This window comes from Rhinolophus hipposideros (genome assembly GCF_964194185.1).
Source record: "Rhinolophus hipposideros genome assembly, chromosome: 2".
In the NCBI taxonomy this organism is placed as follows: Eukaryota; Metazoa; Chordata; class Mammalia; order Chiroptera; family Rhinolophidae; genus Rhinolophus; species Rhinolophus hipposideros.
In genome coordinates, this window is record NC_138048.1 from 101,064,327 (window position 1) to 101,078,421 (window position 14,095).

Consider the following 14,095-nt stretch of genomic DNA (forward strand, 5'->3'; position numbering starts at 1 on the left):
GTTGTTGTGAAGGTTAAATTAGTTAATGCAAGTAAAGTATTCAATGAGTGTGAGCTATTGTACTATATCTCATTTTTGATTCAGCTATTGTGACCTTCTCTGTACCTTATACCTTATGCCTCATTATTATGCCATATCTCAATCCTGATTCATATAACTTCAGCATGCATTTGCTCTCTCTAGGCCTCATGGTGTCTTTGTGTAACTTTGCACTGCTATTTATTTCATTTGCTCAGTATTGATTAATTCTAATTTCCATAAGAGCATATAACAATCTCATGCAGGTTTAACAACTAATGTGTTAACAATATATTAATAGGCAGCTGAAGAGAAAGATATAGACAACTATGTAGTGTGATTACATTTGTGTGTGTGAGTTTGAGAGACAGTGAGTGTGTATAAATTATATATACATGTATATATTTGGAAGAGTATTGTTGTAGCAGGATAATGGTCCCCCCAAATATGTCATAATCCCCAGAATCCATGAATATGTTATGTTATTTAGCAAAGGGAAATTAAGGTTGCAACTGGAATTAAGGTTGCTAATCAACTGACTTTACAATAGGGAGATTATGCTGGATTATCTGGTGGGCCCAATGTATCCATGAAGGTCTTTAAAAGTGGAAGAGGGAGGCAGGAGAGTCAGAGTAATGTGATATGAAAAGGATTCAACCTGCTGTTGCTAGCTTTGAAGACAGAGGAAGGGGGCCACAAGCGAAGGAATGCCGACAGCCTCTAGAAGCTGGAAAAGGTCAAGAATCTGGTTCTTTCCTAGAGCCTCCAGGAACGAAGACATGCCAGAACCTTGATTTTAGCCCAGTGAGATCTACTTTGCACTTCGGGTTTCCAGAACTGTAAAATAAATTTGTGTTGTTTAAGCCACTAAGTTTGGAGTCATTTGTTACAACAGCAGTAGAAAACTATTATAATGTAGCTATGCAAGAAACTGGTGATTAGATCTGGGAAGTGGGCTCAGGAGATCAGGATCTGGGGAGACAGGAAGCCCCATACTATGTAACTGAAACTTTACTGCCTATCCTTTTGCATTGATTGGATTTTTCCTATATACATGTGAGTTTTCATAATAATTTTTTTCCCCACAATAAAGTACCTTATCTTGTTATGTATTATGTAACCCTTCACCAGCCAGTTGATGTATTCACTGCCCTCGGGCCAAAGGCTATGGCCCCTGTGGGGATGTGGTCAGGCACTCACTGTTAGTGTTAAGTTTATGGGCATCTTCCAAACTTCTCAAGGTACTCAAGTTCATAAGAATGGAACCCAAAGGTATGTGCAAGCATTCTTCCTCCCTTTGCCAGCTCCCTGCCACTCGTGTTCAGTCATTCTGTGGATCCAGTTTGTGGATGCTTGTTTACGTCAGGCCACCGCTCTGATCTACTCTTACCACTTGGTAAGAGTAGTCATTTGTTGTAAGAAAGGCGCTGTAGCAAATGCCTGAGAATACTAACAAAGATTTATGGATTTTTTTTGGTAGAAATTTGTAAGTCATGTTGAAGAAAAAACATAGGCCCCAAACAGTGTCACTTGTGCTAAAAGCCCATGAAACCAAACCTGGATTTAATACCTCATCTAACTGCAGTTTCCTCCTTTCCCAGAGACATAATCTTAATCAACCAGTCTGGAAGTTTCTGGTCAAGCACCAGTAAGGGAATCTGTTTCATGGGCCCTCTCTATCCCCTATAGAAAGAAGAGCAATCTGCATGATGAAAACCCTTCCCTTTCTCTTCCTCCAAAGAAATCTGGGCTCCAGAATTATCCTTTCTTTTCTTTTGTTACTAGCTCCTTTGTCCCACCCTTTTTCCTACAAGAACTTTCCATTTTGTACAACCCCCTCCGAACACCCTTGTAGCTGCTAGATGGGATGCTGCCCCATTCATGAATTGCTTAATTAAAGCCAATTACATCTTCAAATTTACTTGGTTGAATTTTGTTTCTCAACAGTAATAATCAACTTTTGCTATAGATATAAGAGCATCTAAATTTAAATTCTTAAAACATTGCTAGTCATTTTTATGCTTAACACAATTTAAAACAATTCTTATTTCTTACGCTCCTGAAGACATTTCTTGCCTATAAAAAAGTAGTAAGCAACCTACTAACTTCAGAACCACTCTACATTTTTATCACTTTTTTCTTTAAAAAAAAAAAACAGTTTTCACATACCATAAAATTCACTCATTTGAAGTGCACACTTCAGAGAGAGATTCAAGATGGTGGAGGAGAAAAACAATGTGCCTGGGTCCTTCCGAAAACACACTAAAATTACAACTAAATTATAGAACAATCAACATGGAGAACCATCTGAAGTCTAGCTGAACAGAAGTCCTATCACTAAAAATATAAAGAAGAAACCACATCCAGACTGGTAGGAGGGGTGGAGACGCAGAACGGGCTCCAAACCTCTCTGTGGTGGTTGAGAATCAGGAGGGATGTCTCAGCAGGGGAGGTTTCCCTGGAGGAGTGAGGGACCCCAGATCCCCACACCAGGCCCCCCAGCCTGGAGAAGAGGAGTCCCAACAACATCTGGCTGTGAAAAACAGTGGAGATTCCAGCCCTTCAGGTAGGACAGAAGGCTGCGGGAAACCCAGACATCCTCTCAAACGGCCCACGCACAGACTCACTTGCTCACAGACACTTACCTTAGGCTCCAGTACAGAGAAGGTGACTTGGGGGGCCTTGAAGACATATGGGGGGCAGACTGAGGACTGTGGTTTCAGGAGGAGGACTGGAAGACTGTCAGCATTTTCCCGGTGAGAGGTCCTTCTCCTGTGCAGCTGGCAGGCGGGCGCCATCTTTTCTATGTTGAGCCCACCCCCACAGGCCAAAGCTGAATCTCACTGGCCTAGTCAGGTCCACTGCTCCACCCTGCTGACTCAGCTGGGACCCCACCCCACTCTCACACAGCTGGAGGCACTTTCTCCACAAGCAGCCAGCCCCTCCCACATTGCACTCTTTCTTAGAAAACTGTGGGAGACCACATGCTCCAGGTTTGTGGTGACTGTCCTCGCTGTGCTCTGAGACTTTTGCTGAGTTGTTCCAGGCTCAGCACTGGCATCACACCAGAGTCTACATTAACCTGGTGATCACAATTCTTCCCACTCTAGTGGATCCCTGAGACCTTGCCTCACCCAACTTGCACACTGCATGAGGCTTTATCAATGGCCGAAACTTAAGGGAGCTGGCAGGTGGCAGCATTCTTCAGCGTGTCTTGGCATTTTGTGGAGTTACCCCAGGCCTGGTACTGGTGGCAGTTGTCCTCAGTTTGCAATGTGGCCTCTCCCATGTACCTCCTTGTTCAGCACAGACAGCAAACAACTGTGGACTGCTTTGTAGCTCCTACCAGGTAGTCCCTGGCTGGTCACAAGCTGTGGGTGACCTGCACCTGCACCAGAGTTTCTCCCAACATACTTGGAGGTTGGCTTCAGACCACAGCAGAACACCACCCAATTAGTCCCACAAGTGGCACACACAAAGGGTGGTCTCAATAGGCACCAGAGACCTCTGGGCTAAATCCCACTCAGTGTGGTAAGCCTTCTGCACAGCAGACAATAAGCTGTGGATGTGGCCAAACCCCACAGCCAATCAGCCTGAGGGTCAATCCCACCCACTGACAGGCCTATAGCAATCAAGTGTCAACTATAACAGGAGGGCACACACAACCCACAGAAGGGACACTCCTAAACACCTGGTTCAGGTGACCAGGGAGACTGTGCCACTGGATTCTCCAGGACACGTACTACATAAGGCCATCCGGCCAAGACGGGTACACATAGCACATCTACCTGACACATAGAAACAAACACAGAGATGCAGCCAAAATGAGGAAACAAAGAACTACATCCCAAATGAAAGAACAGCAGAAAAATCCAAGAAAGAACTAAACAAAATGGAGGCAAGCCAACTACCAGAGACAGAATTCAAAATAATGGGTATAAGGATGCTCAGGGAACTTATTGAAAACATCAACAAAGAGATAGCAAGCAGAAAAAAGGAGCTAGAAACCACAAAAAAGAACCAGTCAGAAGTGAAGAATACAATAACTGAAAGGAAGACTGCACTAGAAGGAAATCACCAGCAGACTAGATGAAGCAGAGGATCACATCAGTGATTTGGAAGACAAGGTAGCAGAAAACACCCAGTCAGAACTGAAGAAACAAAAAAGAATCCCCCCAAATGAGGATAGCTTAAAAGACCTCTGGGACGACAATAAGTGTAACAACATTTGCATCATAGGGGTACCAGAAGGAAAAGAGAGAAAGCAAGGCATTGAGAATATATGTGAAGAAATAATGACTGAAAACTTTCCTAACCTGGTGAAGGAAACAGAAATACAAGTCCAGGAAGCACAGAGAGTCCCAAACATGGTGAACCCAAACAGGCCCACCCCAAGACACATTATAATTAGAATGACAAAAGTTAAAGACAGAGAGAATCCTAAAAGCAGCAAGAGAAAGGCAACTAGTGACTTATAAGGGAGCTCCAATAAGACTGTCAGCTGATTTCTCAACAGAAATTTTTCAGGCCAGAAGGGACTGGCACAAAATATTCAATGCATGAAAAGCAAGGACCTACAACCAAGATTATCTACCCAGCAACGCTAGCGTTTAAAATCAAAAGACAAATAAAGAGCTTCCCAGACAAGAAAAAGCTAAAGGAGTTCATTACCACGAAACCAGTATTACAAGGAATGTTAAAGGGACTTCTTTAAGATGGAAAAAAAAAAGATAAAAATTACGAATAATAAAATGGCAATAGCTACATATCTATCAACAATTACTTTCAATGTAAATGGATCAAATGCTCCTATCAAGTCATAGGAGGGCTAAATGGATAAGAGAACAAGACCCTTATATATGCTGCCTACAAGAGACTCACTTCAAATTGAAAGACACACACACACTGAAAGTAAAGGGAAGGAAAAAGATATTTCATGAAAATGTAAATGAAAAAAGTTGGGGAAGAAATACTTATACGAGACAAAATAGACTTTTAAACAAAGGCTGTAAGAAGAGACAGTGAAAGACCCAGTAATCCCACTTCAGGGTATTTATCTGGAGAAACCCAAAAGTCTACTTTGAGTGGACCTGTGCATTGACATGTTCACTGCAGCATTGTTTACAGTGGCCAAGATGTGGAGGCAGCCTGGGGGTCCGTCGATGGATGAATGGATAAAGAGGAGGTGGTACATATATAGAGTGGAATATTGCTCGGTCATGGAAGGGAATGGGTTCTTGCCATCTGTGGCAGCATGGATGGACCTGGCGGGTACTGTGCTGAATGGAGTCTCAGACAGAGAAAGATGCAATGTGATTTCGCTTATATGTGGAATCTAAGAACAAAATTAACAAATGAAACAGAAACAAACTCATAGATACAGAAAATATTTTGATGGTTTCCAGATGGGAGGGGGTTGAGGGTGTGGGTGAAAAAAAGGAAAGGAATTAAGAAGTACAAATTGTTTGTTACAAAGTAGTCATGGGGGTGTAGGGTATAGCATAAAGGACATAGTCAACAATATTGTAGTAACTGTGTATGGTGTCAGATGGGTACTAGATTTATTGGGGTGATAGATGGGAGGGGGTTAAGGGGCAGGGTGGAAAAGGTGAAGGGATTAAAATTATAAATTGGTATTTACAAAACAGTCATGGGGATGTAAAGTATAGGGAATACAATCAATAACATGGTAATAACTATGTATAGTGCCAGGTGGGTATTAGACTAGTCAGGGGAATCACTTCTGAAATTAAGTAAATGTCTAACTATATGCTGTATAACTGAAATTAATATAAAATATTGAATGTTAACTATAATTGATAAATTTAAAAAGGGGATGAGGAAAACAAGAGGTCCAAAGTTCCAGGTATAAAATAAGTCACGGGGATGTAATGTACAGCATGGGGAATATAATTAGTAATATTGTGATAGCATGGTACAGTGTCAGATGGTTGCTGGACTTATCATGGTGATCACTTCTTTAGGAATATAAATGTTGAATAGTTATGATGTACCCCAGAAACTAATATAATATTGTATATTAGCTATATTTCTAATAAAAATATTTTTTAAATGCACAATTCAGCAGTTCTTAGTATATTCAGAGCTGTGCAACCATTACCACAGTCAATTCTAGAACACTTTTATCACCCCCAACAGACACTCTGGAACCATTAGTCACTCATCATTTCCTCCCAAACTCTACAGCCCTGGGCACCCACTAATCTACTTTCTATCTCAATAGATTCCCCTGTCCTGGACTTTTCATATAAATGGAGTCATAAGATATGTGTCTTTCTTGACTGGCTGCTTCTACGTTTTCATGTAAAGCCCCCTGCTAGCTGAACACACCACAGAGGACAGTTTCAGTCAATTTGGGACATAGACTGAAACTGACAAGATCAGCTTTGAAATTAATACTCCCTCAAGAGAAGACCTACGGAACTTTTTCCACAAATCTTAAAAATCATAAGAACTTCTATTTATTATAATATTAGCACAATAACATACATAATTTAATACTTAGAATGGCGTGCTCGTCGTGTGTCAGTAACCGTGTGTCAGATTCTTTACACATATCTCATTGAATCTTCACAATCACCAATCATTATTCCTATTTACACCCGAGCATTCTGTAGGTCAGTGAAGTTGGGTAATTTGCCCAGGGTCACACGCCTACAAAGTGGCACAGTTGAGAGCGGAACCAGAGTCCACGTGCCCCATGCACTACAATCCACTGCATAGTTCCTGTTTATCCCAAAGCCATGAGATTCCCCTGATCTCAACTCTCAGTCACAGTTCTTAGTTGCAAAACAGCAGTCCCCACTCTAGCTGGATTAAGCAGAAAAGGGATTTATTAAAGGACACTGGAACTTTTGGGAGGGCTGGAGAAAGTGGCTCAAGGTTATTCCCAGGAAAAATGCCTAAAACCGCACTGAAGAACTGGCCTGGTGAGAAAAACACAAAGCTGCTGTGGCCACCATGCACTACAGGCCAGGAACATCACTGCCACTGCCATTGATGCCACTTCTGTGCCAGGAGCTCCCCCTGGTAGCCATTCACTGTCTTTCTGCACCAGCTAAGTGGAACTTCTCCACAGAGAGCCATTTCCTCCAGTGCCTCATTCTGAACCCATGTCTCCCAAGGACAAGTCTTGTTGGCAGAGCCTAGGTAACATGCCCATTTCTGAGCATATTTAAGAAAATTAGGGATTTTCTCTCCTGCTAAGACCAACTTTAAATGTCTGATTTCCCCAGAACATCTTCTCCAGATGAATGACACGTGCCACCGTCAGTATAGGCCATGTGGAAGATGAAAGGCTGCAAAAGCACAACAGCTGTCCACTACATCATTTAAGGAAAGCTCGCAAAGAATCTTAGGGCTCAACTGGGCAAATTATGATATAAACTGTGGCTGAATGGGGAAGTTGAGAGGACGAGGCCACAGAATCAGGATCACCCAGAGGTGGAAACCACAGAAAGCACAGAGGCTCAGCTATAAAAGCCAAAGTTGAGTCGCCACTGGGCCACACGCTCCTTGCTAGGAGGTTCTCAAGGGGCACCGGGAAGAACCCTGCCCCACAAACGAGTAGGTCTCTCTTGTAATAATGGTAAGCTTATTGGGGTGTATTTGGATGTATCTGTCCTGTTGAGACCTTCAGGTAGGCTCTATCACTTTTGGGGCTGGGGACAATGGCATACATCAGTCATCTAGGGAAGATACGGGTCCTCGAAGAGGAAACCAGACCTTTGAAATTGGTCTTGGCAGGAAAGAAAATTGCTTAGACCCTACTTTCCTAAGTCTAGATTTGGGGCAGTGGCGGCATACTTAGGGCACTTGAGGGCTGCCCCAGAGGTAAGAGAATGGAGGGCTCTGTCATCCACAGCAGGCTGGGGACTGGGCTCAGAAGCAAACTAGAGAGGGGCTACAGGCCAGGTTATCCCATCCTAGGAACTGTCTTCTCTTCCCTGGTCATCCCTTAGCCTTGAGGAAAATTGTAATTTGGTGTTCTGGTCTGGTCTCAGGCAGGCAAGAGGTATCATGACCATATTTGTGGGTCTGCCCTTAGATCACAGGAAGAGAGAGAGCCCAGTGTCCCCAACCTGGAGCTGGGGTGCTGGTGGCAGCAGTAACACCAAGGAAAGTGAGTATCTGAGGATTACATGAGGGGTCCATCTGCCCTCCTCAATTATTAATTTCTGAGAATCCAGATGGTAGAATGGTGGATTCCGTTTTGGGACTTCAGTAAATGTATGTTGAATGAACAGAACATTGTTGAAAAGGAAAGGCAGTACTTCTGAGTTCAGAAACTCAATAAATTACTACTAGATCTGAAAAGCTGACAAAGTTAGAAAGTGAAAAACTACAAGAAAAGAGTCAATGCTGCATCCTAAGAAAGATCAGTGTCAGCTTCCAATTCAACAAACTCCAAGAAACTGGCCAAAATCTTTTTTCTGACTAGAGTTTGGTTACTTAAATAAGTGAATCTGTTTTTATACAGGCGAATTTGCCTTCTTAACAATAATAATCTATGTTACAGTTTTGATATTATCAGTCAAAAAGGTTAAAAAACATTTATTTAGGTGGTCAGCCAAAAGTATGGTTATTATTTGTTTTTGTAAAAATGGACCATTGAATAATAATTAACTTTATTAATTAACTTTATTACTATAGACAACATTTACAAACATAAAGTGTCTTGTGCTGAAATTAAGGATTTACCAGTTTTCTGGTAACTTTGCCTTCCCATCCATTACCCAATATTGAAAATGGTTTCCGTTACAAATATTGCTGCAATGGAATTAGGTATCACACATTGAATTCCTATTTTTAATAACAAGATTGACAGAATCATAGCCTTCTAAAATATTTTGAAACTCAGCTCTCATTATTAAGCTATATTCATATTGTTCACAATTTTGTTTAGAGTAATACTATCATTATAGAGGCCAAATTCTAACTCATTCAACAAAATAATCACATATTATACCAATGAATTTCCCCATCATCCAAGTAAAAAGGCCTGAAATTTCCTTTTGAAGATGTCGCTTTGTTTTGACCATCACAATTTACAAAATAGCTGTTTTTCCAAAACCAAAGTGGCAAATGCCATGTTTCTGAAACACATCTAGAATACAGTGTTCTGAATTAAATAAGGAACAGACCTGCTCCTTTTGACCACTCTCCATATCCTTCTAGTTGCCTACTTCTGTGGCTAAAGCAATCAACAAACCTAAAAGTCAGATTTTCTGAAAGGGGATGGGACACAACAATCTTATGAATGTTAATCTCTTGTCATTTGCCAAAGGTGCAAATTGGTACAAAATTTGGACATCTTGTCTTTGTTTACTAAAGGATGACAGTAAATTGAGATTTTCATATGGCTGAAAAAGCCTCTGGGGAGTCCCATACATGACACAGAGAGAGACTTCAGACTCAATCATTCTCTGGTTAGGTATGAAGCCAGACGTAAAATCTTAACTTTCCATTGAGCCCAAGGATTTCCCCCCCCACCTCTGAACGATCAGAAAATACACTCAAAACTCTGTAAAAGTGGACACTGGAGTCTATTTCTAGAATAGCTAAATCAACTAGCTTGGTTGATTGGTTTGTGCAGCCAACGGATCATGAAGTTAGGCAGGAAAAAGTACAACCCAGATTTTTTTTTCCTTTAAATCCAGTACACACACAGAAGGCCCTTACAAAAAAAAGAAGAGTACCTCTCTTAGGCTAATTTCCTCATCTTAACATTTCCACCCATATAGAGTATCCCAAAAGTCTTGGAACAGTTTTGGGCTTCAATAAAACCTCAGGGGTATAAATGCAGAAAACATGCAAAAAACATACATCATTTGAAGGTTTACTTGCTTAGTTTTGTGACTTTTGATACTTGTTTAGTTTTTTGACTTTCGACAACACATTTTTAGTTTTTTTGTTACTGTTGCTAAGTACCTGTGTTTGAAGATGGCAAACAGCAACAGTTTTACTAGAGTTTAAAACTGCATGTTTGGAATATTCGTTATGATCCCCAGTCAGAATCCCTTTCCTAACTCATTTTACCGGATGACTGATAGTTAAACTCCGAAATGGATTCAACTGTTTTCTTACAAGTAAGTTCTCTTCTTTTCTTGCTATATTCCCAGAACAAAGCTGGTTGAACATTTCTCTGACAGTTTCATACAGCTTTCTTACTTACAAAATACATCACTGCAGATGTGATTGGTTTTGTGAAAAGCACCCAGGCACACAGTTCTCAAACTCCCGTTTAACAGCCATAAATCTCAGCCTCTATGTGTGATGTCAGTACAACCAAAAACGATTTGGGGCAGTAGTGTGAACATTGAAAGGGTCACATTTTAATAAATTTCCACATATTCATCCAGTTGAAAAAACCTGTCTTGAGTCCAGGTGTTTTCTCCCCTTCTTCCTGATCAACGTTAACTGGGATTTTATCTGTGACTTCTTTTGATTTTATAAGGGTCTCATACACTTCCTGGACTTTGGCAATTTCTTTCTGTGCATCAAAATGGACTTTTTGCCTGGTCAGGAGGGGAACAATTAAATTAAAATCGTTAATTCGCTTATTTAGTTTTCTGATGTTTTCTTGAAACTGCTCACAAACTTGGCTCCACTGTTTCTGTTCAGTTGATGTCATTGGATTCCCAAGTTTTTTCCTTGACACTAAAATTGCCTTTCTGAGTTCATCAATAGTATCCTTTATTTCCTTTTGCATTAGGATCCATTCTGGTTGGTATCCATTATCTATCAATATTCTGTTCAGGTTGTGGGTCATAGGATCAATGTATGAACAGCCAGAAAATTTTTTTAGAGGTTTTCCTTTCCCACTGAGATTGTCAAAGTCTCCTTTTGCCATTGATTCCTGAATGAGATCCTCCACTAAACGCTCTATTGCTTTAGTTATTTTTTGTTCTTTACTCTGTCGTACATCTTTAACAGTTAAACTATCAGCAAAATACTGTCTTTGTAGTTTCTGCTTTTGATATTCCATCACTTGCTCAGTTGCACGATCTGCTCTAAATTGCCTATATTGTTTCTCTCGTTGACTTGGAGTTCCAAAACCAATACCTTCAAAACTTAAATAATGCCGGTGTTGGGGTGTTTTATATTTTAATTTTTCTTCTTCTTCTTCTGCTACTTCAACTTTATTCTGTCTGGCATTTGTTTGTTCTATCACGTGGGAAAGGACCATCCTATAAGCTTCTTCAATCTTTATAAATGTTGCAGAATCAGCAGTAGTAGAACCACTGTCTGGATGGTACTGCTTGGCAAGCTCACGAAAAGATTCCCTGACATCATCAGCAGAGCATCCTTCATCCAGATTCAGGCGCCTATAATATTCTCTCATCTTCTTTTTGGATTTATGAGTTGACATCATTCTATTCCTAATTACACCAAGATACGGAAGCACTTTCACTCGATTAGGAATCATTGCAGCACTTATCAGATGTGATCTTAAGATTTGAGCCATCGTCACATACATTGTGTTCATTTTTGTACTCAGTTCTTCCTAGCAATGATCTACAAAATGACAACAAATATAGGGTAAAGAAAGTGGTGTTATCCACTAATTTCCTATATTCGACAGTAAGGAAGAAATTACAAGTACAATACGGGGCAGTTCTTTCTAAAGCTGTTGCCAAACTTCTTATAGCTCTATTTCATTTATATTCGTGGAGAAATGGAAGTTGATAATTTCTGGCATTAACATATTGTGATGTTATCTGGATGCTACCCACTAACCACAGAATTTTAGAGCAAGCAAGTTCTTACCGACCATCTAATCCAATCTTCTCATTTTATGAGACAACGTAGGCCCAGAAGGCTAAGCAACGTAACCAAGTCACAGCGAGGTGTAGGCAAAATGAAACAGAAAGGTGTACGCACACGAAACAGGACAGGACAAAGTATGTGCCTAATCCGACGCTACATGGAATAGAATCAAGCATCCAAAAGGCTTCAAGCGCTATACCTTGTTTGGAAGGAGCTATGTGCTACACGCTACATGCCAGAACACCACGACAAAGGTGAGCCCTCCCAACATGTCAGCTGGAATTTTAAACACGCATGCTAGAGGAGAAAGGCTTGTACAGAGGCAATGGCGATGAAACGATGGAAATGGTTTAATTGTGTGATTTTAAGGGTAAACGCTAACACTGATCTCCTGCGGGCCCCAATATTCTGGACAATTGGGGTTAACGGCTTTTAGAGTCGGTTGGGACCGTGGTGATTGTGCCAACGTGGTCGCTGCAGGGGAGTGGTGAGTCCCAATGGGGGACACGCCCCGCCCCGTGGCCTACTCACCGCAGACGCCGGGAAGGGGCTCAGCGGCTCCTGCCCCCGTGCTGCGCCTCTGCGCATGCGTGCGCGGCCCGCCCTCCTCTCATCAGGAGCCTCCGGGGCAGCGCAAGGTGTCTTCGCTGGACTAGACCATCTGCCGCTTTACACAGAGGGGTTTGAGGGAGGGGTGGCGGGCAGAGTCATACCTAATAGAAACAGGTATCGTACCTTATCGGTGGACCCAAGAATCTCTCTTAAAACGAACTCTACCCAAGAGGACACAGGCAGGACATTTCGGGAGGACACGTCCCATCCCAGGGCGATCCGCTCCGCCTCCGTCCCTACCTCGAGAGGGAGGTGGTCCGGTCGATTGGAATTGTGGGGGCTGTAGTTTGTCGGGAAGTGCGACGCGCGCTGGACTCCTCCGCGCGTTTGCGCCTGCGCCCCCCGCGAGAGAGGCGGGGAAGGTGCAAATAGCTTGAGAGCGGAGATAGAGGGGGGTATGGGACGTATTGCAGAGCGTGGTGAGTGTAGGTGGGGACCTTTGAAGTCTTCGTGGTTCCGAGGGCGACGGCCCTCAGTAACTTGTTTTTGGGAGGGGAAGATGAGCCCGTTTCCCTAAACAGGACCTGAGCAACCTTTTCCGAGTCTGCAGACGCGGATGCCGGCGCAGAGGTGTGAAAGATCCACCTACCTCGGAAAGGTCGAGCCAACCCAGGCTAGCAACCTCGTCTTTCATTAATTTAGCAAGTACTTACGGAGCACCCAGGCGTCGGGAGGGGGTGAGGATAAAATCAGAATAGGGCTTTCCGGGTTTTAGGTTCAGTCACCGTCATGGGGATTTACTACGCGGAGATACTTTTTTATTTCAGGTTTTTATTTTTTATTTTTTAAACTTTTTATATTTTTTTAAAAAGAAGGAAAACACTTGCTACCTTCTCTCTGGGTGCACAGAACCAAGTTTAAATTCTGATTTAGAGGAATTTCCTTACAAGCAAACAATGAACTGTGTGCAAGAAAATAGTGTTAACTTTTCTGGTCGACACCTTGGACAGCATAAAAGAAAAAAAGCATCGCTACAGTTTCAAAACCACTCCTACTTGTATACCGTGTTGCATTTTACAAAGCTCTCATCACGAATTTCATTTTGATGTTTGCGTCTTATAAGTAATCATATTTTAATCCTGAGTCGTGCAGTGACTTCATTAAATGGCAAAGCTAGCAGTCGGTAAGTGGCAGTTAGGAGTAGGACTGTAATAAGTCCATTTCTCGGTTCAGAGGGTCAGTGTTACGGTGTGATTCTGCACATAGAGAAGGAGAATTGGAGTCAGTGGAGTACCTGTAAAGAACACTTTCAGCTGCAGAGGGTACACTAGCTAAACTACTTGGATTATTTTTCTCATGTATAAGAAACGTGGAGCTGGGCAGTTTCTAGTATTGATTCAGCTACAAGAGTTGCCACGTTTGCTTTACCTTTCTCTCTCTTTCTTCATATAGGTACTTCCCCCGCCCCCAATCATTTAAAAGTAATTGCATATATTATGTCTCTTTACCCCAGAGTACTCCAGTATTTATTTCCTCAAAACAAGGACACACCATAGTACTGTTACCAACCCAGCAGATTTAACACAGATATATTATTTAACATACAGTTTTGTGTTCCAGTTTCACCAATTGTCCTAACGATGTCCTTTAGAGCAACACATAGACTTTTAAGTCAACAGGTCAAATGAATGATAAACCAAAGCATTTTTATTTAGTTTAGTTATGGGTAGAAAGA

General features: G+C 41.8%; 2 protein-coding genes across 4 annotated transcripts in view; both read right to left on the minus strand.

Moving 5' to 3' along the window:
- The window catches only part of TMEM50B (transmembrane protein 50B), a 50,743-nt gene extending 38,071 nt beyond the window's left edge, over window positions 1-12,672 (minus strand). Inside the window, exon 1 of one of the 2 annotated variants that reach the window (XM_081066638.1) lies at window positions 12,544-12,672. The gene's annotated coding sequence lies outside the window, so the exon portion shown is untranslated. Of the gene's footprint in view, window positions 1-12,339; window positions 12,377-12,543 lie in introns of those variants that run through there. The other variant, XM_081066642.1, reaches the window with a different exon arrangement.
- On the minus strand, window positions 6,486-12,646 carry DNAJC28 (DnaJ heat shock protein family (Hsp40) member C28). 2 transcript variants are annotated; one of them, XM_081066614.1, is made up of 2 exons: window positions 12,544-12,646; window positions 6,486-11,556 (listed from the first exon to the last, which is right to left on the minus strand). In XM_081066614.1, exon 2 carries the CDS (start codon window positions 11,525-11,527, stop codon window positions 10,367-10,369), a length of 1,161 nt encoding a protein of 386 aa, XP_080922740.1. In that variant the 5' UTR covers window positions 11,528-11,556; window positions 12,544-12,646; the 3' UTR covers window positions 6,486-10,366. The 2 variants fall into 2 exon arrangements, with proteins under 2 accessions (XP_080922740.1, XP_080922739.1); XM_081066613.1 differs by lacking the exon at window positions 12,544-12,646 and adding an exon at window positions 12,340-12,475.
- Window positions 12,673-14,095: the final 1,423 nt, after the last annotated feature.

What these genes read in the sequence shown, in the direction of transcription:
- DNAJC28 (XM_081066614.1), bottom strand. Translation starts at nt 11,527, where the DNA reads ATGAACACAATGTATGTGACGATGGCTCAAATCTTAAGATCACATCTG.